Below are 24,064 nucleotides of genomic sequence, written 5' to 3' on the forward strand. Positions count from 1 at the left end.
TATTGTCCAAGATTCCAAAACTAGATTTTTTTTTTTTGGTTTTTTCGAAACAGGGTTTCTCTGTGTAGCTTTGCACCTTTCCTGGAACTCGCTTTGTAGACCAGGTTGGCCTTGAACTCACAGAGATCCGCCTGCCTTTGCCTCCCAGGTGCTGGGATTAAAGGCGTGCGCCACCACCGCCTGGCTCCAAAACTAGATTTTTGAAAAGAAATCCACCTTGGTGTCTCTGGGAAGATCATTGAGTTGCTCAGAGACAAGACTACAGAATGAGTCAAGTCCAACCATGTTTTAGGCTCAGTTTCACCAGCATTTTTATACCTCACATATTTATGAAGCAGTTTGATTTAGTTGACCTTTGGTATTTCTATATAACTTATTTCTTAGTGACCATAAAAGTCTTATATGGCAGCAAATATATGAGAAATAAAGGGAAACTAATTTTAAATTTTGCCTTTTTAATGATAAAAAAAGGTGAATCTCTATCCCTAAATTTTGATTCTTTGACTTTTTTTTTCTTTCTATATAGGAACCTATTTATGGTCCTTAGTCATTTTTTTTTCTTACTGATTTTTAAGAGTGCTTTGGATTATAGAAAAATAATTCTTTGTGTGGCATATTATAAACACATTTCCCAAGTTTTCCATTTGTTCTTTGGCATTGTGTATATGGCAGATATATTTTTTTTTCAGACTTCTAGGTTACAAAATGTATATAAAACTTCTCAGTTTTTCTTTGTCTGTGGTATGGCCTTAATCTTTCGTATTCAAACTTTAGCCTAAGTGGAATTTGCTTTGGTATCATGAACAAGTAAACATTTATTTAGCTTAACACCCACCCCTGCACATAAGACACACATCATGTCCAGCACCCCCTCATGCACACAGACACACATCATGTCCAGCACCCATCCCACTCACAGACACACATCATGTCCAGCATCTCCCCTTACACACACAGATACACATCATGTCCAGCACCCCTCCCACACACAGATACACATCATGTCCAGCAACCCCAGACACACATTATGTCCAGCATCCTCAGACACACATCATGTCCAGGACCCTCCCGCACACAGACACACACCATGTCCAGCATCCACCCCCAACACACAGATACACACGATGTCCAGCATTTAGTTCTAAGATGTAAATGAAGAATGTTTTACCACTAATTTCTGTTTCTAATGGGCATTTCTTTTCTGTTTCATTATTTAAAAATCCTTAGATATTTAAACAGGAAGTTTTAAAGTATTGTCAATTAGAACATAAAGCAAACAACTTTCTCGACCTTTTCCTCATATGTAAAATAAGGATACTGGAAAGTGTATGGGAGATTTTTGAGGATATGGGTGAGCCAAGGTTGTATTGTCTATTATTGACCCATAGTGTGTACCTATCATGCAGTAACAGCTTTGGAAAGCTGTGTTATATGAATAAAATATGACTATCTATATCTTGAAACCTGTCAGCTTCTTCCAATATGCTTTCGATTAGTTTATTTCTGGTCTCAGTACCCAAAGGTCTAGCAATCGTTCAGGCATAGCCATGGGTTTAATTAATTTTAATTTAATTTGACAAACTTTAACTCTTCTAGAATATTAAGGTACCAAATCAAGGTGAAATGTTGTCAGTTGTTCTTTCTTTTCCTTCCGAAAGAACATTAGAATTTCTAATGTTTTGCCAACAGTAGGAACCAGCTACCACTCACAAAGGAAACTCTCCTAACTCCAGCTTGGATGCTCACGTACTTAGCTTCTTCCTTACTTAACAGTGTGTATTTTCAGCATTTAGATACAGAAGAAAATCCTGCTCACACGCTACACCCAATTAAGGCAGAGCAAACACAAGTTTGTTACTAAATACCAAACAAGACAGAGAAAATGATCCTGTCTAGTTTGGGGTTGGAGCTGTTACCGTCTAGAATTGTGTGTGAGAGAAGCCATGCAGGTTCCTGTGAGAAGCTGATGAGAGACGTGGTTGTTTCCTTGACCGGGATTCTGTTAACTGAGAACATTTCATTTATTTTTCTTTCTCAGTATCTGTCACAAAATGGTTAAGTCCTAACAGCCAGGCGGTGGTGGCGCACGCCTTTAATCCCAGCACTCAGGAGGCAGAGCCAGGCCGATCTCTGTGAGTTCGAGGCCAGCCTGGGCTACCAAGTGAGTTCCAGGAAAGGCGCAAAGCTACACAGAGAAACCCTGTCTCGAAAAACCAAAAAAAAAAAAACAAAAAAAAAAAAAATGGTTAAGTCCCGATTACAATGATGAAGGGACACATGCAAACCTGAGAGACTTAGGTCTTAGAAAAAAGACAAGAGTTAAGGAAAAACAGCTGCACACACAAAACAAAATTGATCTTAGAATTGGAGATTAGTTTTTTGACTAAAACAATTGCTGGTTACTAGAGGAGTGTTTGGTTGTGAACAGGCAGGCGAATATATGTCAATCCTCTTGTCAATTTCATCATGTTTTTGATTCGTGTATTCATTTCTTCATTCACCATTTATTGAATACCTATCTGATTCCAGGAGCTATCAGAGCTCTAAGAATATGCCCTCAGAAGGTTCTCATTCAAGTTTAGGGCTCTTCTGCAGCGGCTGTCACAACAGGGAAATAAATAGGATAGACATCCCCAAGATGTAACTGTGGCCTGGGTCAGAAAGGCTCATTAGAAAGGGAAGAATAGATGCTCACAGTGAATTTTCTAGAACTTAGCAACAGGAAGACCCAAATCTAAAAAATGCAATGAGATTTTTACTGGGACATATTGACTATGAAAATGAAGGATGTGTGCTGGGAATGCAGACACCAACAAGTTTGGGCAAAGAGTGGAGAGATATGGAGCATCATGAAGGCTTGACTATTCATATTTTGCAGGTAAGTCTGTGTTCCAGTTGCAGCCCATTTATTTAATATATACCTATAGGGCATCTTTAGTGTACCATCTCTTATGCCAGGCAGTGGAGGCAGCTGCCTCAACTAGACAGCCTTACAATCTCATAACCCAGCATTGAACACTTAAGAAGCCCTTGATACTATTCAAAGAAAGACTGGAAAGAGTTTGACAAATCCATGGAGAGTGGGTGGAAATCAAGGAATGGTTGTAGGGTAAGGGTGATGAGGGTAAGTGCAGATTTGATTTTGGATATCTTGAATCTTAGGTAACAAAGAAAAGGCCATTGCAGAAGGGACAATGTTTTCAGGTCGTCAACAATGACTTTCAAGCCTGGGCTCCAGTAGAAGAGCTCTCATCCTTCAGTGCAAAGGATCCCTGATCAAGTGCTACAGCAGGCAAGATGTGGTATGAGGGGGAGGGGGGAGAGCAGGGGGGCGGGGGAGGGCAGGGGGTGCTCCTCCTTTCCTTTGAAGATACCTGGCTTCCTGTGAGAGAGATTAGCAAGCTGCTCTCCTGCTTTCTCAAGGAGAGCTCAGGCTTCCTCTGAAGGCTCCTATTCCTCCCTGAACTCTCTGTTGAAAGACCTGTCTGGTCCCCACTGTTTATTTACTAGCTGCGCCCCCCCACCCTGCCCACCATTGCATCTGTATGTGTTACCTGCCATATTTGTTGGAATACTGTTCTACCTAATTCCTTCTACATCAATGATTTCTGGCTGCAATAAAGGAAAATACTATTCTTTAGAAGCTAAGAGACTTTAGAGAAGTCTTTACTTATGAAATAGGAATATCTGTCCTGCATACTGATGAGAGTTAAAAAGAGTTAACAGGGTGCCTGGATCCAGGTATGTAGTAAGTTCTCAAGAAATGCTCCTTGAAGCATGACTGGGTGGATGAATGGCTGTGTAGACTCATTAGTATGGAGGACATTGGTACACTTGTGCAAGATGACTGAAAATCAAGTCCTTCAGTGTATTTCCTTGTCACTAAAGCCAAAGCTGCCTCTGGCTCTGAGCAGCCACCACTCTGAATGTGCTCCTGTCTATGCTACAACACAGGTAGGTGGGTTCCCTTCATACTCACAAGTCATGCATCTTAAATCAAGACCTCAGTCTCCAATGTAAAATGTTTGGAAATAAGTACCTATAAGTTTGGCCCTGGGAAACTTGATTAAACTTGGAGAGATTAGTAGGAATTCAAGTATACACACATGAAAGATCAACAGAACCATACCATTGTCATTTTGTGATTTGTGCATTGTTCCTTGGCACTCCAAGGCTAAAAGCAATGAGATCCCAGGAGCAAAGGACACTTTAAGTATCCAGACCTTGGCTTCTACATATCATTGTTCAACAAAAGAAACCAGAGTTTCTTGATATAAATGGCTGATTCTATGGTTGGGGTTGGAAAACAATACACTACAAGCTATGCCTGGCCGAAAGACCCAGAGGGAAAGGAAGCGCTTATAAGGAGAAGGCATGCAAAGGGATGCAGATATAGAGCCCAAGAGCTTAAATGGTGACGAAACTAGAAAAGTTGAGCCATAAAACAAGCAATCCAGATTTAGACTCTAACACAGAGTGTAAAGTACAAATGCATCAGTCTACAATTAAAAAGAAATGATTTGCTGAATATCTTGGAGGAGGATATACTTCTTTACAGAAGAATTCCAAATAGTGCAACAGAAACCTTTATTCCACAAGGCTGGGCTTGGTCTTCCCTGTTCACCTTGAATATAAGCCACACTTCTAAATAACAAAGTAAGAAAAACAGGGAAGTAATGACCATATAGTGGGGACACCTGGCCAACAGCACCTATCCAAGTGATTCAGGCTGACTTTTCAGATGGTCATGGGGCATAATGCACCCCTAACATGATATGAGAAAGCCATTTTCCATTTTCTTAAAAAAAAATACTGTAACCCTGTCTACCAAGAGAAAAATATCAAACATCCAATTTTTTTAGTAAGTTGCATTATCACAGATGTCTCAAAACTGGCAAGGTTATGAAAAGCAAGAAAAGACTAAAAAGTTGTCACTGCAACTGAACCAATCTCAAAGGAACTCACAAACTCAAAGGAACTCACAAACTTTAGACCGACACCTGTGGAACCTGCATGGGACCGGACTAGACCCTTTGCATACAAGAGACTGTTGTGTAGCTGGGTCTGTTTGAGGGGCCCCTGGCAGTGTGATCAAGATCTGTCCCTGGTGCATCAGCTGGTTTTCTGGATCCCATTACCTATGGTCAGACACCTTGCTCACCCCTGATAAAGTGAGGAGGGGCTCTGTCCTGCCTCAACTGAATGTACCAGGCTTAGCTGTATCCCCATGGGAGAACTTACTCTGTTGGAGGAGGAGATAAGGGGTGGTGGTGGGGAAGTGGGAGGAAGGATGAGAGGGGAATCTGTGGTTGGTATGTAAAATGAATATAAATAAATAAGGAAAGAAAGAAAGATAAAACACCATGAGTGGTTTTTTTTTAAAAAAAGTTGTCACTGACCAAAGGACACTATGGAGACATGAGAACTGTCTTAGTCACTGCTCTATTGCAGTGCAGAGACACCATAATCAAGGCAAGCCTTATGAAAGAAAACATTGAAATTGCTCACAGTTTCAGAGACTTAGTCCACTATCATCATAATGGGAGCACACTGGCACGCATGGTTTTTGGAGAGTAGCTGAAGCCTACACTTTGGTCCACAGGCCAAGAGAAAGAGTGACTCTGGACTGGCTTGAGCTTTTGAAAGCTCAAAGCCCACTCCCATGAAATACTCCCTCCAACAAGGTCACACCCACTTCAACCAGGCCATACTTCTCAGCCCTTCTAATTCTTTGAAACAGCTACTACCTGGTGACTAGGCATTCAAATATATGAGCCTGTGGAGGTCATTCTTAGGCAAATCACCATTAGAACTAAAAGGAATGTGCACCAAGAGCAGATGCTAGGATAGGACGCTGGTGATAAAACTAATGTTATCTTTAATTGAGCCTGGTGTTTAGTTAATAGTCATGCCAATAAAATAGCATAATGAATGCCACTTTCTTTAGTTTTGACTAAATGATGCTATACTTATACTGGGAAGACCAAACTCAGGTGAGGGGTTTATCTTCTGTGTTATTCTAGTAACTTTTTGCAAATTAGAGATTGTTACTGGAAATTTTGGAGACTCACCTGGGGTACCATACATTACCATGAAAATTGAGGATTTTTCATCTTGCTAATCAAAGAATTTGAGAACTGATTTAGAAAGATGCTTGTGAACAATTTTGTTAGAATTTAAAAGAAAATCTTACAGCAGACAAACTGTAAATCTCAGTAGCTGCCTGGAGGGGGGAGATGGAGTAGAGGAAGAGATAAAGCTAAGCCGTTTGAGTTAGCCATGCAGGTGAGCAAGGAAACAGGCAGCCTGAGGCAAAGGGGTGGAGAGCTTCAAAAAAAGAGGGAGGAAGCCCAGAGTGTTTGGGAAAGCATGCCCATGCTTTGGCAAGTATCAAAATGAAGGAAAAAGAAACAAACACATTAATTTTCTGAGTAATCCAGAAAACTGGCAGACTTAATCCAGCCCTGGCTCTAGTTCCATAAGAGACTGCATGAGGTATGGAGTGCCTGGGAAGGAAATTTTTATCATCTCCTTGAAGGGATAATTATTCCTCCCATCTTACCTCAGCATGGCTTAATGTGAATCAACCTTCCTGTTGAATATTCTCTTCATCAGGTGCTTGACCAGCTTGGTTGGGTTAATACCATTGGTTTGGGTAGCTTGGCCTGTTAGAGCTCTATCCAGACCAGAGAAACAGCTTTTCTTTAGTGGGCCTCCAGAGAGCTCTGATCACAGCTACTGTAACAAATTTGCTGAAAAGCAGAAAGTTTATTAAGAGAAGAAGAACTTGGAAAAGAGTAGATATTAACATCTGAAAGTGTGGCATGAACTCACAGGCTAAGAGCAGCATTGTGAGCAGAAGGGTACTGTCATTTGCACAGGACAGACGTGACTGAGGAATGAATCTCAGAAAGATTTCTACCTTTGTCCTTGAGATCTTAGCCCTAAGTCTATGCAGCCTAAGAACTTGAATTTGAAAAGATAGGAGATATGTTTACATAAAATAAAGTTCTAAGATAACTTGTTTATTTTCTAGCCACACAAGAAATTGTCACATGTCACTTTCATTGAATTAAAGTGCAGACTAACTACTTCCAACAACCATGTATGTCAGCTTCCTGTGAACTAGATCCCAGAACTCCCTGTGCACCACACATCCATTCTCTCAGTACCAGATAGTGTCTGGCTCCTGTGGAGCTGGATTCACCATGGAAGCTTCTTTGAAGTCTGTCTGCTTCCTAAGACAGTGCTCTTCCTTCAGGCAGATTAGGTGTCTTGGAGGCCTGAGAGAATGAGAAGGACCTAGCTCCACGGAGGTGTACTATTTGAATATAATTTTCTTTTCATGTGGATTGGGTGTGTGTGGCAGTCTTGCATGTGCCTTTGGGATGCTGGTAAATATGGAAGGTGTCTCTAGCACAGTTACAATTGAGACTGGTCTGCTAAAGCTATAGAGTCTGCTGGGAATTTCAGGACTGGGGGGGGGGGGTCCGAGGGTGCAGTTGGGAAAAGGAGAGCTACAATTGGATTTTGGTTTGTAAGCTCTGGTGTAAGACAATGTGTACAATCAGGCTTTGCACACATAAACCCATACACCAGCACCAGTTATTCTTCTGTTTTGTATGCAAAGAGGGCGGGTGATGAAATGCACCCCTCCCCTAAAGACCATCCGTGTGGTCTTTGCAAGGCAGACCTGCGCAGTTTACTTCTCCCTTCTCTCATTTCCTCGCCCCTCATTTACACCCATACCACCCTCCATAGGCTTACATCCTAATAAGGAAATTCATGTAACTTTACTATCTTAGCATATAAAATGTAGACAACAATATCACCTCCATAATATTAACTGAATTAACTGAATTCATACATACGAAGCACTTGGATCAGTCATTAGCACATTGTAAGTACTGGAAGTTGGTTTATGATGATGGTTGAGAGGATAATTAGCATTTTGTGGGGGAGAGTTGGGAATTGATTTACAGAGAAGGTGGTAGTTGAGATGAGCTTGCAATGCATGTGCTGCACCCACCTTGCTCAGCATCCTGAGTTTCATCATCTTAAGACTCTCAGGGCACTTACATGAGCCTACAGTGGGCAAAGTTGTCTAAGACAGAGCCGTTTTATAATTCGGGGCTGAGTATCTTATATATACACACAAATATGGGTGTTGGTAGACATAACGAGATATGAAAACACCATATCCCCAAATGCTAGCAACAAAGTATGGTGGTGTGTAGGTGGTTTCCTCTCATGATTGCATAGCTGATTGGGAGGGACAGTTGTGGAAAAGGTGAAAATTCAAGGTCTAGAATTTAATTTCCTTTGACTGAGTATTGTTTTTGTACCATGAGGAAATAGAAAATTTAGAGTTCTAACCATTGTAAGCTGAGGATCATCTGTTCTGAATAATTCCACCAACATGAAATTCAAGAATAAAATTTTATATAAAAGAGCTGATTTGTGGTGGCATTTCAGAGTAGTGCCTATTTGGGGGCATTGACAGTCTTGTCAAAGGGGAACCTAGGGGGGCTGAAGATTGTTTGTGTATCTGTATGAGTGGCTTGAACTCTATGGAAATAAAAAAACAGTCTTGTATATTTTAAAATATATGTTCAAAATGTAATGTTAAGGGGAAAAGCAAAAACAAACAAACAAACAAACCCCAACAACAACAACAAAAACTGACACACAACATTATCAGAATTCTGCGGTGTAATCTTATTTTTAAAATGAAGTGAACATTTTAACGCTATCCCTTCTGGTGGTAGGATTCCAGTTAGTTGTTTTGGAAATACTCAGGGCAGCTTCAAAAAACCCACTCAGTGGTGGGTAGTAGGGATAGCAGTTGCATCTCCGGGGGGAGTGGCATTCCTGGACTAGCGACTAAGCCCTTCAGTATTCCACTTCCTCCCTGTGAGCAAGAGGTCCTAATGGAGCCTGTGTCTTAGGGCTGCATGGACCGCTAGACAAGAGGAAACACAACCTCTTCCCCCAGAGTCTAGGGAAGCGCTCAGGACATGCCAGTTACTGCTGTTGAAGGGAAGCTCAAGGCAGAGAACTGTGAATCTAGAGGGATTACCCCCCTTTTCTGGATCATCTACAGAGACAGGGACTGGTGATGGGCCTTCAGGGCAGAGGGAGAGGGTCTGGAGCCTCTGGGGGAAGTGAAGAAAGGTGCTGAGGCAGCTGTAGAGGGAGGGGTGCAAGCTGACCAGCAGCCGAGAATGCCCCTGAGTGAAAGCTGAACACTCCCGGATGAAATCCTTGCTGTTCCCTCCCAGCCAAAGAGGGTTGTTGAAATGTTCCCAAGTTGGCAGCTGAAAGAGGAGTGAGTGCTGGCATGTGAAAGGCCCAAGGTTCAAATTCCAGCACTACAGTGAAGGGGGCGGGGTAAGCTGGAGGAGATAAAGAAATGAAACTTGGTGGATAGACTACCTGCAGACAGTATGCTCAAACCAGAAGTGTTATTTACCATCAGCTAAAGCTGAGCATTGTGTGGACCGCTGAGGATATGATACACCTATATTTTGGTACTAAAACCCAAATCATTTGCTGCTATGATTTAAATCAGGAATGTCCCCAAAGTCTTGTCTGTCCGTTGAAAGCTTGTCCCTAACGAAATGTTCAGAGATGGAGCTTTGAGGAAGTGACTGAACCATGAGGGCTGTGACCTCATCAATGAGTCTACTTATTGATGAGCTCAGAACTTGTTGTGCTACTGCAGGGTGATGGAAACCCACAAGGCAGGCTCTAGTTGAAGGCAAGTGGGTCTTTTGTGGAGTAAACCTTCCTCCTGGCCCCTTCTCTCTCTGCTTCTGAGTCACCATAAAGTGAGTTGCTTACTCCCATCCCTATGTCTTGATGTCTTGCCCCACCACAAGTCCATGAACAGAGTCAAGTGATCATGAATTGAAACCTTTGAAGTATATGACCAAGCAAGCCTTTCTTAATTGTAAATCGCCTCTCTCAGGCACTTAGTCATAATGATGATAAGCTGACTAATATGTTTATTTCCTTACACAGAGATACGTTTCCTTCTTCCAATATCAAATAGTGATTATGATGAGAATATTCACATGCTATTTGACTACTGGAATTTTTTTTCACTTAAAATTAACTTTTCTAGAAATCAGTGGATTCTACAGCTTCTTGGGAGGAATTAGGGAAAATTCATTGATAGTTAATTACTGAAGAAGCATGAAATATGTGCCCCGGGGAACTTGTTTCCATTTTTCCTGCTCAGGTTTTGATATTTAATATCTCGTATGTGTGCATTTCTCTCTCTCTCTCTCTTCTCTCTCTCTCTCTCTCTCTCTCCCCCACTCTGGGTTCTGGGGGTTGAAACTCAGGTCCTCATTTTGTGTGGCAAGTGCTTTACCAACTGAGTCGTCTCCTCAACTTCTGATATTTAATATTTTATCCATAAAAATCATGTGCGTTGGTTAGTCACAAAGTACTATAGTTGACTTCATTTAAACATACATAAAATAGTTTAAAACCTGAAAATGTTAATGCAGAAAAATCATAATTTTAGGGAAAGGGGTATAGAATTATTTGAATAGGATGCTCATGAAAATCAATACTGTGAGCCTTAATTAGTTTAATACTATGCTCTGATCTACAGTGTGTAGACAGAATTATGTCAACATTTACAGCTTTGTCTGACCACAATCCAACTAAAAGTTGCCCAAAATGATATGATATAGATCATTCTTAAAAACCATCTTAAATAATCATAATATTGACAATCTTATTAGATATTTTTAACAATATTTTAATGTATTATAGGTGTGTGTGTATTGCAGGAATTGTGCTAATCATTGTGTATACACACACACATGCACACACACACACATATATATGCTTGCTTTACTTAGGAAGTTTTGGGAGGGTGATATTTATTTTATTTTATTTTTTATTTTTATTTTGCAATACAATTCAGTTCTACATATCAGCCACGGATTCCCTTGTTCTCCCCCCTCCGGCCCCCCTCACCTTCCCCCCAGTCCACCCCCCATTCCAATCTCCTCCAGGGCAAAGCCTCCCCCATGGACTGAGATCAACCTGGTAGACTCAGTCCAGGTAGGTCCAGTCCCCTCCTCCCAGGCTGAGCCAAGCGATCCTGCATAGGCCCCAGGTTTCAAACAGCCAACTCATGCAATGAGCACAGGACCCGGTCCCACTGCCTGAATGCCTCCCAAACAGATCAAACCAATCAACTGTCTCACCCATTCAGAGGGCCTGATCCAGTTGGGGACCCCTCAGCCATTGGTTCATAGTTCATGTGTTTCCATTCGTTTGCTATTTGTCCCTGTGCTTTATCCAACCTTGGTCTCAACAATTCTCTCTCATATAAACCCTCCTCATTCTTGCTAATTGGACTCCCAGAGATCCACCAGGGGCCTAGCCATGGATCTCTGCATCCAGATCGGGAGGGTGATATTTTATCATACTCATCTTATGGATAAGAACAGTCAAGGTCAGATGAGAGCAACCAGCTAAACAGGTTTTCTTGAGATATGGAATTTTTAGTGCTGATCCCTGAAATGTTCTGGACATTCTAAAATGAGTTGGCTGTCCTGCAAGAGTAACTCATTTGGTTTTTGAGGGATAAGGTGCATTTAAATACCTGATTTCTCTCTTATTTGATTCTCCTATCTGCTACCAGTCCAGTTCAAGATTATTGCTAACAGTAGAAGAACCTAGACATTCTTTGCATGGGAGCAAAGATCAAGGATGAAGCCAGATGAAACATTTTACATGTAATAATTGAAGATATCATCTGATAATCACTTTCAGCAAAGAGGTGGGATACAAAATTAGTATATAAGTATCAGTAGCCTTCATACATAGCAAGGACAAGCACACTGAAAAAAGAAACCAGTAAAATAATCCCATTCTTAGCAACCACAAGGTAAAAAAAAAAAATCTGGGAATAAACCTAGCCAAGGAAATTGTAAACCTTTACAATGAAAGCTTTAAGACACTGGAGAAAGAAATGGAAGAAGATACTGGAAGATGGTAAGAAATCTCCCTCCCCGCCATGGTCATGGATTGGAAGAATCAATATTGTGAAAATGATTCTCCTATCAAATGCGATATAGAAGTTCCATGTCATCTCAATCAAGATCCCAGGGACATTCTTCACAGACAATCATAAGCTTTATACAGAAACTCAGAAGACCAAGGATCTCTAAAGCAATCCTGAACAAAAGAAAACTTTGGTGGATATTACTATACCTAATTTCAAGTTATCCTACAGAGCCATAGTAATGAAAACATCATTACGCTGGCAAAAAATAGGCATATAGATCAATGGTGTAGACTAGTGTACCCAGAAATAAGTCTATACCACAATTGCTGCCTGATTTTTGGCAAATAATCTAAAAATATACACTGGAGGAGACAGCATCCTCACCAAATGCTTCTGGGAAATCTAGCCATAGACATTTAGAAAAATAAAATTTGGTGCCTGTATCTCACCTTGCGAAAACATTAACTACAAATGAATCAAATTCTTCAGTGTAAGATTTGATACCCTGAAATTACTAGAGGAAAGAGTAGGAGATGAACTTCAATATGTATGTATAGGTAACAATTTTCTGAATAGGACTCTGGTATCAGGGGAAACGCAAACAATTGACAAATGGGATGTAATGAAACTAAAATGCTTCTGCATGGCAAAGGAAACTGTTCGGGAAGATGCAGCTCATAGAAGAAACTATTTGTCACTTCTACATAGAATAGAGGACTAGTACCTAGAATATACTAGAGGAAGAAGACTCTAAGAAATAAAGGCCAATTTAAAAATGATGTGAAACTAAATTGTCCTCAAAAGAAATTACAAATCCTGGGAAACATTCTAAAAAATGTTCAATATCCTTTGCCACCAGGGAACTGCAGACTAAAACTACTTTAAGATTCGGTCTCACCTCAATCAGAATGAAGGGCCATCATCAAGGATTATTGAGGATACAAATGGCAGCAAACGTTGGCATGGATGTAAAGAAAAGGTAATCCTTATACACTGCTGGCAGGATTGTAAACTAGTACATCCACTTTGGATGCCACTCTAAAGGTTCCTCAAAACACTAGAACTAGATCTACCATGTGGCTCAGTCATAATTCTCTCGGATATGTCCTTACAGGACTATCTACCCCACCACAGAGACACTGCACATCCATGTTCATTGTACCTCTACTCACAAGAGCTAGGAAACAGAATAATTCTAGACATCCATCAATTGATGAATGGATACTGAAAATGTGATACATAGATAAATAGAATCTTATTCAGCTAAAAAGAAAAATTCTATTATAAAATTTACAGGAAAAATTATACTGAGTGGGGTAACCCAGGCTCAGAAAGACAAATACAGCATGTTTTCCTTCATATGCAGATTCTAGCCTTGACTCTTCAGTTTTCATTCCATAAACCACTGAGCAAATGAAGCCAAGTTTCCCTTTATAACATCTCCAAAGGGCCTAGAGGCTATTGGAAAGTGACATTCAGAGCAGAACTCACTCACCTGGGGAAGGGGGTAGAGATGACACTGTGATTGGACAGCATCCTGCTTGCAAAATTCCAGAGCATGGCACACCACATCAGCATTCATAGCTTCACCAAGTCTGGCGGGAAATGGAGCAAAGCAAAAGCTATTAAGATCTCTCAGGCATTGGGAAGCAGAAGCACATTGAAGGCCGTTAAATCCCCAGAATGGATTCTGATGCCCTCACAACCCGGCCTTAGAGCTTCACCCAGCACAACTACTGCATTGTGTTTTCCTGCCATACTCATCTCTCCTGTCTCTTGAGTAAGGTCCCGAGGACAGATGGGACACACAATCCCTGAGCCTCTCAGAAAAACACTGGATTATTTTCAGGAGAAGCCACAAAAACAATTGGGAAAGGAAAAAAGAAAGGATATGATGAGATGGGAATAATATTTTGAGGTTTATTGAACCTAATAGAAAAAACTACTTTACTTATATATAGTTTTACACACTTAAAATGATTTTCTTATATATAATCCAAATCATCTCTTCCCTTTTAAACTGAACATATCTCTTATTCTTGTGAAAGACAAATATTATTGTTAATTTGTTTCTTTTATGGAGAAATCCATAAGGACAGTGGTCTTCAAATTCTGCGGTTGTGTCTAGATTCGAAGGAGCTAAAACAAGGTGTGATGGTTCATCTTCATCGTCAAGTTTACTCTTTTTAAATGATGTAGGAAAAGCATCCTCTTGTGAGGGCATTCACAGAGAGGCTGAATGTGAGTGGTACTATCTAATGGGTCCAGACTTACTGAGCGAGGGAAAAGGAGGAAGCTTTCTGAGCACTAACACTCCCTCTTCCCCCACCCCACTTAAGTGGTGATGCAGCTGACCTTGACTTATGTTTTCACCACAGCAATGAACAGTGTCCCCTCAAATCACAAGTCCAAACAATTTCTTCTCCCTTAAGTTTCTTCTTGCCAGGCATTTGGTCAAAGCAATGAGAAAAGTGGTGAACACTGAAAATTGTTACTGAGAAATGAGTTCATTACGGTGACTTCCTGGCTGTGTAGGCCATAGGCCTTCTGAACTTGTTTACAGGAGAAATACAGAAGAGAGCTGTGGGCTAGAGTAAAGAGAGAATAATGGGTAATTCTTATAAGAGTTCAGATGACAATAATGTGTATAGAAATGCAGTGAGTCAGAAAGGACTGTATAAGGTTTCAAAGAGGAACAAGGACACCTGAAACGAGGTTGAAGGTCATTTATAGTATAGGCTGGCAAATAATCTGGCTGCATTTTGCCTATCCCCTAAAACTCTGAGCAAGGCTGAGTTCAAAAGTAATGAAATACATTGTTTGGTGGAGGAAATTTCATTCAGGCTGTGGCATGGTTATTGCTCTCTGCATTTAGTGAGGTTTAGAGCTCAAAGCAGAATGTTATGAAAATCGTTTAGGTTGGTGAACAGAGGAGTGTGAGAAAGTTTATGGTCGAAGACAAGGTGCTGTGAACAAAGCATCTTTAATTGTTAGATTAATACTATTGAAAACGAACTATGAGTTTCATAATGACAGCAGGAGCGGTATCAGAATCCCATCTCTTACAAGCATTGTAACATTGCAAATTCATTTACAAAGAAGGTGTCTGAAAACACAGAGACTTCAAGTTACTATCCTGGAAAAATGGGTATGCTGGAGAAATAATTCTCTAGGGTTAGCTGTCTACTTAGAGGCTGCTGCATCTGTGGTCCAAGGGGACTGGGCTACATTCTAAATTGGCAACAGAACTTGGCATTGTTCACATGCACAACATAAGCGCTAAAGAGTCATAAGAGCTTGCAGCAACACCTTAGAAATACACCAAGATCAGACAATGAATAGCAGGGCCAGATTATGGACATAGACTCATGAGTAGGTTGTGCATAAAGTAGTGGAGCTAAGGTCTAAGATGCAGTGGAGTCTCCAGAATATAGGGTTTGGTGAGGAAATCTGCAGGCATTGAGCAGAGGCTGATCTAAGTGAGAGGTCACAATTGCCACAGGTAATGGGACTTGAAGGCTGAGTCTATTCAACTCCATTGGGACACAGATGATATTTGAGAAGTGTTTGCTTTAGATTTTCCTTAAAGGTTTGGTAGAATTCAACATCAACCTGTCTAGTTCTGGGATTTTGTTTTGGAGGAGACTTTTAATAGTTACCCCAGTCTTGTTATGGGTCTGTTTAACCTGTGCCTGAGGCTTTAACTTTGACAGGTAATATGCATTTAGAAAATTAACCATTGATTTTAGATTTTTCAACATCTTGGAATGTAAGTTATCAAATTATTCTCTTACAGTCTTCCAGACTTCTTTGGAATCTGTCTGTCTCTTGTTTTAATTTGGTTGTTCCTTCACTTTCTTTTGGTTAGTTTGGCTACAGATTTGTCAATCTTATTAATATTTTCAAAGAACCAATTCTGAGTAATGCTGTTTGTTCTTTCGGTTTCTCTTTCATTAATTTCTCCCATGATAGGTGTGTGTATGCATGTATGTGTGTGTGTGTGTGTGTGTGTGTGTGTGTGTGTGTTCCTGTATATTGCTTTTGGGTTTGGTTTCTAATTTTGTCTAAAGTCTTGAGGTATATCATTAGATTATTTTTGGAGATGTCTCTGATTTTTAAGAAATAACATTTAGAGGCACAAACTCTCCTTTTAAGATAACTTGTCTGTACCCCAGAGGTCGTGGTGGAATGTACTTCCATTTGATATAGGAATTAAAACAATTCCTCCCTGATTTTCTTCCCTGTCATACTGTCCACTTAAAACTGTATTGTTCAGTCTTCAGGTATTTATGTGTTGTCTGAGGTTAGCATTGCGATTGCTTTCCAGCCTTATTCCACTGTGGTTTTGTAAGATGCAGGGAGTTATTCCAATTATTTTGTGTAGCATAAGGCTTGTTTTGTGGATTCTATTGTGAGCAATTTTAGAGAGTCTTCTATGTGTCTCTGAGAAGAATGTTTATTCCCTACTTATTGCATGGAATGTTCTAGAGATATCTATTAAATGTTGTTGATCTGTAGTATACTTTAGTTCTGAACTTTTTCTGATTTTTAATTTTGAAGACTCATATCTAGGCATGAAAGTGAGGTGTGTAAAGCCTTAAATTATTTTTGTGTTAGGACACATGTGGCCTTTTATGCTTTTTAGTGTTCATTTTTTAAAAAAAATTGGGTCCTCATGAGTTGGTGCATACATACTTACAATAATTATATCATCTTGATGAGCTGTTCCTTTCATTAATCTGCAGTGGCCACCTTCACCTCTTTTGACTAGTTTTGGTTTGCCATTATGTTATCAGACATGAGAATCAGATCAGCTTAAATGCAACTTCTGTTCGCTTGGTAGGTTGTTTTCCAACCTTTAATTCTCAGTTTTTGGACATACTTCCTAGTTTTGTGAATTTCATGAAGAAAAATGTGAGTTGAATCCACTCAGTCTGTAATTCATGTGTTAAGACCATTTACATTAAAGGTTGTTATTCTTAAACATTTGCTATTATTGAGTCAATGCATCACTTAATCCTAATGAGAGAAGCTCCTGGAAGTAGATGAGAGTTAACACAGAGACTCACACAACCAGAAAACTCAGTCCTAAATGGGATCACACCCCTCCCCTCAAGGCTCAGGGACCTATGCAGAAGAGGAGACCAAAAGTGTATAAAAGCCAGAGGTGAGGTCTGGGTACAGAAGCTTCTTCAAAGAGGGCTCTAACTGAGCTAGTGAAGGGCAGGTGGAGTTGGGAGGAAGCCTACCTCATTCCAAAGAGTTAGTGTCACTCTTTTATGAGTTTTTTTATCATTGTGAACTCATGATTTTTTAGGTTTTAAAATATATATTTATAATTTTTTTGTAACAGGGAAGAGGTAAACATGGTCTTCCACTCTCACAAATCATGCAATTGGATTTCCCACATTTGAGCAAATCGCAGGGTTCAGCCCATCTACATTGCAGTTGGTGAGCCTTGCCCTGGGAAAATCACCTTCATGATCATGGTCTCTTCCTATCTGGGGAATATTGTAGGTATTTTCATTTTTCTTTCCTCTTCTTTTCTTTTCTTTTCTTTTCTTTTCTTTTCTTTTCTTTTTTCTTTTCTTTAACAAAACAGTTTCTCACTGTGCAATCCTGGCTGGCTGGAGCTTAACATGTAGACCAGGCTGGCCTTAAACTCACAGAGGGAGAGCTTGCCTTGCCTTGTAGGAGTTGGGACTATAGGTGTGAGCCACTACACTTGGTTTGAGTCTAATAAATTCTGTTACTATTTTGTGAAGAAAATAGTTACAATGCTTTGTATTTTTTATGTCAATAAAGGTCATTATATTTAAGTCATATGATAACTGTTGTAATTTCTGCTCTTTAGTTTTCTTATGAAAATGTTGTCCTTTCCTGATCTCTGAGAGCTACTGGACTTGGGACACAGGGAAGCAACAGTTGAGTACCAGGAAGCAAGATGATACTTAGAGCGCCCAGAGCTTGATTTTCTAAAGCAACATTGAGAACAATGTAGGTCAGGACCAGATGGGGGGACTTTCCACCTGGAGACCGGCTAGGATGGATTTCTACCTAGATAGCCTCTTCTAGGTATCTAGATGGTCTTGATATTTGTTCTCCCCAAACATGTATGCATTTGTGGGGTCTCTGCTCATGAATGAGATCTATACCCCTTTAGAAAGGAGGCCCAAGTAACTTGTTTGACAATTCTGCTTCATGAGTTTGCAAAAAGAAGGCAGTGTATATGAAGCAAAGAGTGAACCTTTCAGAAGGCATCTAATCTGCTGACACATTGATCTTGTACTCCAAGTCTCCAGATCTGTGAGTGGTACATTTCTGTTGTTTCTAAAATTTCCAGTGTCAGGTATTTTGTTACAATAGTTCAAATAGATCCAGACACTGCATGGTAAATTTTGAATGTCTTATTTCTCAGGTTCCCTCTTTCTTTACAGAATCCTATGGCTATGGCTGTGAATAGGAAATAAAATTGCTACATAATTAGTTCATGAATTATTGAGAACTGACTAGTATGAGATAATAGGAGAACTGGCCTCCAGGTCAGGAAATCCATTTCATATTGGAAGGCAGCTATTCAGGTAAAATTAAATCATGAGGTTGTCATTTTCAGGGCCTGAGTCAACTCCAAGTTGCTTCTGACTGTTTAAAACAAGCAGTAAGAGGAAGACACATGCAAAGAGAGATCCTTATCAGCATAGAGCTGATATATTTTAGACAGGTCATCTTCAAACCCTTCAGAGATCTACAGAATATGGCATTTAAAATGTTTTAATAACTTAGAAAATTTTTCTTTTTTGTTATAACTATGAGACATAAGGGTCCTAGTCCTGATAGGGTGCTGGTCCTGTTGAGGTGCTGGCACTGATGGGGTGCTGGTCTGACGGGGTGCTGGCACTTATAGGGCATTGGAGCTGATGGGGTGCTAGACCTCTATAGACAAGTGGTGGACAGAATCATTTATTGTATCTGTCTTACTCCGAAACAGTCTATCCTCCATCCAGCTCTGCTTCTTCCCTTCCTCCACCCCCTTTCCATCCTTCTTCCTTTGACATATAGTCAGGATTTTGCTGAATACCTGGAAATACACACAAAATGAATAAAATGTACTCCTAGGCTTTTGAAAGCTGTCAACTTAGCAGGGACCCAGAAAAGTAGAGTGGTAATTAAATTGTAAACACATGTCCTAAGTGCTGTTCTAGAAGTTTGCACAGCATACTGTTGTGTGCATGTGTGAATGTGTGCATGTGCCAATTTGCTTGTATGTGGTAGAAGTGGAATATCCTTATTAGCTTGGAGAGGATCAGGGAAGCTTCCAGAAGAGATGACCTGGATGTGAGCTCCAAAGAAGTAGGATGATGTATCTGGGTATAGGTTTTAGATGTATCAAACACAGGAAACAAGTGTAAAAGTCTTTAGACCAAACCTGTCTGTAGTGTGAGAATGTGGTGTGCTGAGAGGTAGCAAGGGATGAATTTGGAAGGGCCATCAGGACCAGTTCATGAAGAGTCTTATGTGTGGGGCCAGGAGTCCTGAGAAGGAAGTGCAGATCCTGAAGAATGTTATGTAAGGGAATGCCATAGTTAGGTTTGCATTCGAAGATACTATTTTTTCCTGTATTGGTAGATTTTGAAATTTAAGGAAAACTTACAAGGCCACAGGCCTGACTTCAGTTCATAGGCCATGGCAATAATTGGCGTTTGGGGTAAAGGATAGGGTCCCTGCCACAGCCATACTCCAGAATGATCAGTTTCTGTAATAGATAAGTTCAGCAGTAATAGAGACAGGTGCACATGCAGAACACAGATCTCCACGGTCTGCATGATTTTAAACTTCTGTCTTTAAACTTCTCTGGCTCTAGGCTACATTATTTTAGAGGGTAACAATTTCTTTTAAGCTTCACCATTATATACCCAACTCTCGGGCTAACCACACACTTATTATAGGAATATTCAGAGGAGCACTGTATATGGGAGATATCCAGAGAACAACCTGTGTGGTCATCAGTGACAGAGTGCATGAACAATACCCTAGAGATACAATTCAGTATCACACAGTCAGAGTGAATGTGCTATAGTGCTGAGAGAGTTATGTTCGTGATCTCAGACATTCACACTGAAGTGGCACATATGAAATGATATATAAAATGTGACACTATGTTAAGAACTAAAAATACATATTTTAAAAGGTTGTACATATTATATACTATATTATATATACAGTTATTTTTATCATGTGTATATGCAAGATGTGTAGGAGTGTGTGCCATGGCACAGATGTGGAGGTGAGAAGACAACTTTGTGGAATCAGTTCTCTCCTTCAACCTTTACATGGGTCCCAGGAACTCAGGTGGTCTGGCTTATGTGGTAAGCACCTTTACCTGCTAAGCCATCTTGCTGGCATGTAAATATGTGTATATATATATATATATATATATATTAAAAATAGTAAAAGTACATGGAGAAAAAGATTAACACAGAACCTAGGATGTTCATGGGAGTGTGCAAGATAAAAGAGAGAGACTAGAAGGCTAGACTCAGTTGATTATCATGGTCCTAGAGTTTGTCTGTGGACATGGGTCTAGGTGCTTGTTGTATAATTCAAATGAACTGAGTGAATAACTAAGTCACACACATAAGACAACCATGTGTGGATGTAAGCCTGACTTCTGCTATTAAGTTATTCTAAAGAGACACTTGTGTCCCTCAGTCTGACTATCAGACTATTAAAATATGGATCCCAACAATGGGAATTTCCCCAGGACTCTCACGCTGGGAGATGAAGAAGCCTGGAAGCCTGGCTCCAGTCAGAGGAGTTTCCTGTAACCTTGTTTCCTGTAACAGGGATTCCACAGTTCTCATCACTCGTTAGAATGCTTTGCAGAATGAGACTGAAGCCAGATAATGAAGAGTCAATGACCAGCTTAGAGGTTTGTATTGCTGGCCCTCTATGTAAACGTCAGCTTCATTTTAGAACAGATGATGAACTGGAATGCATCACTGCATCTCTTTTCCCTCTTCCTAGTGTGGCCACATTGTACAAACCTCCCTTTTCTACTCTTTACTATTAATTTGGATTAATTTACTATTATTCCACTTGAATTGGATTTTTGAGGATAGATGGCCTGGACCTGTGACTGTACCTGGCTTCCTGGGGTATAGATTGTGAGCTCAAGTTGAGTAACATGGGTCATTTTTGAGAGACTGCCATGAACATGAACATGACTCATCCTATCCAGTGTTATTGGACTGGATATTGTTAATATATATAATGGAGTTTTTTATCTGAATCTGTCAAATGTTAATGGACTAGAGATTGTTAATGTAATCTTGACTGTGTATATTGTATATACTTACTGGATATAATTTTTCTTGTATTAGTTATAAGTTTTTTTAAATTTTAGATAAAAAGAGAGGAAATGTGGTATTGTATTCCCCAAAATATTGTGCGTGCTAATAAACTTATCTGGGTCAGAGACAGAGCAGCCACAATATTAAACATAAAGGATAGGCAGTGGTAGCATACGCCTTTAATCTTAGCATTCCAGAGGCAGAAATCCATGTGTTCAAGGATATAGACAGGCATGGTGACTCATCACGCCTTTAATCCCAGAAAGCAAGCCTTTAATCCCAAGGAGTGGTGGTAGAAAGCAAAAAGGTATATAAGAAGTGAGGACCAGAAACTAAAGGCATTTGGCTGGTTAAGCATTCAGGCTTTTGAGCAGCAGTTCAACTGAGACCCATTCTGGATGAGGACTCAGAGGCCTCCAGTCTGAGGAAGCAAGGCCAGATGAGGATCCGGCAAGGTGAGGTAGCTGTGGATTGTTCTGGCTCTCTGATCTTCCAGTGTTCTCCCCAATAACTGGCCTCAGGTTTGATTTTATTAATAAGAACTTTTAAGATTCCTGCTACAGCCAGTGCTGCAAAGTGTGGTCTAGACAGAAGGAAGAGAATTATAAAGAAAATAAACAGATCATGATGCCACAGAGGGGCTAGGAGGTAATAGGCTAGGACACCTGAGGACAGAGGTCTGGAATCCACTGGAAGAGAGCAGGACCAATGCCAGGAGCTCAGAGACAGGGTCAGTCACCATGTCAGTGGATAGTGTAGGGTTATTTGTTGGTGGTACTGTCTGTAAATCTTGCATGGAAGGTGCTTGGAGAGAAAAGGAGCCAGATTTTCACACTGTACTTCTAGAGAGCCTTTACTGAAGGGACAGCATTAGAATCTGGTGTCAGTTTCCCTCTGTTATTGTGACAGGGAGAGCAGGGCCAGCCTTTCTCCATTAAGTGCAGTGAACAGAAAGCTGCCTTCTGACCTGTGCCAGCAACTGAGTCAGATTCCTGTGCCATACTCACAGTTTTATGATGTCTGATCCAAACATCTGAACCAAGAAATAGCAGGTGGTTTTCAAGAAGAGTTTTTCTAAGGCAAAAAAGGTGAATAGAATATATTTTATTATCATAGTTTAGAACATGAGTCAGTGTTTATGACTAAGACTAAGACTCAGTGAGTAACTAATGATTCATTTGAGTACTAGTTCTAAGGGTTTGGTAATTTTAAAGTTACTGCTATTAAAATATCATTTCCAGGGGTTAAAGCAATGGTTCAGAGGTTAAGAGTTGCTCTTCCAGAGGACTTGGGTTCCATTCCCAGAATCCACATTGTGACTCACAACCATTGGTGGCTCCAAATCCATTGGATCAGATGCCCACTTCTGGACTCCTCAAGCATCAGGTATACAAGTGGTCCACAGATATGCATGTAGGCAAAATACTCATACCCATAAAAAATAACCTTTCCCATAAAAGATTCTGCAGATGTTTGAAGATCATTAGTTTGTTATAAAATTAAAGATTTCATTTTCTTTTTTACATCAAGGAATATAAGAATGTTGGCTAGGATCTCTTCTGTTGACTGACAAGCATATTGACAAAGAAATTAGGGAAACTGCCTTTCACAATAGCCTCAAAAAAATAAAATATCTTGAGATAATTCTAGCCAAGCAAGTTGATGACTTGTACAAGAAAAACTTTAAGACCCTAAAAATAAATTGAAGAATACACCAGAAGATGGAAATATCTCCTTTCTTTGGAGGATTGGTAGGATTAATACTGTGAAAATACAATCTACAGATTCAATTAAATTCTCATAAAAATTCCAACACAATTCTTCATAGAAGTTGAAAAAAAATTATCTTCACCTTCATATGAAAATACAAAACACCAAAGGATAGCTAAAACAATCCTGAATAACAAAAGAACTGCTGGAGATTAACCCCAATTCCAAGTTATACTACAGAGCTATAGTAATAAAAACAGGAGGGTGTCAGCATAAAAACAGACACATTGATCAATGGAATTGAATTAAAGACACACACATGCATACCTGATTTTTGACAAGTGAAACAAAAATCACATTGGAGAAAAGATGGCATCATCAATAAATGATGCTGGTAAAACTGTAGCTGCATGTAGAAAAATGGAAATAGATACATATCTATCACCTTACACAAAAATCAACCCAAATGGATCAAGGACCTCAACATAAGATTAGGTACTCTGAACCCGATAGAAGAGAAAGTAAGGACTAGGCTTGAGCTCATTGGCACAGGAAAGGACTTTCTTAACAGCACATGGATATCACAGATATTAAGTCCAACAATTAATATAAGGACACTTGCAAAGCTAAAAGTTTGTGTACAGCAAATGAAAACATCATTAGAGCAAAGTGGTAGCCAATAGAATAGGTAAAATTGTAACACAAATTGCTAACTGGTCTTAATAATAAAATAAAACAAAACAAAACCTGGAACTAGATATTAGGGTGAAAACTGAAAGATCAGAGAAGCAGAACAAGCCAGAGCCAACCTCACCTCGCCAATTCCTCAGCTGATCCTGTTTCCATGAATCCACAGACTGAAAGTCTCTGAGTCCTCACCCCTGAGGGTCTCAGTTGAACTGCTGCTTAGTTCCTGTCTCCTTACCCCTTATATACCGTTCTCTACCCAGCCATGTCACTTGCTGGGATT

General features: G+C 40.0%; 1 protein-coding gene across 1 annotated transcript in view; it reads right to left on the minus strand.

Moving 5' to 3' along the window:
* The window catches only part of Aoah (acyloxyacyl hydrolase), a 209,211-nt gene that overhangs the window by 142,220 nt on the left and 42,927 nt on the right, over window positions 1-24,064 (minus strand). The window contains exons 3-4 of the mRNA XM_059262392.1: window positions 22,392-22,458; window positions 13,530-13,629 (exon numbers count right to left, since the gene is read on the minus strand). Coding sequence (XP_059118375.1) covers window positions 13,530-13,629; window positions 22,392-22,458 — 167 coding nt within the window. The remainder of the gene's footprint in view (window positions 1-13,529; window positions 13,630-22,391; window positions 22,459-24,064) is intronic.

This window comes from Peromyscus eremicus, chromosome 5 (assembly GCF_949786415.1).
Source record: "Peromyscus eremicus chromosome 5, PerEre_H2_v1, whole genome shotgun sequence".
Lineage (NCBI taxonomy): Eukaryota > Metazoa > Chordata > Mammalia > Rodentia > Cricetidae > Peromyscus > Peromyscus eremicus.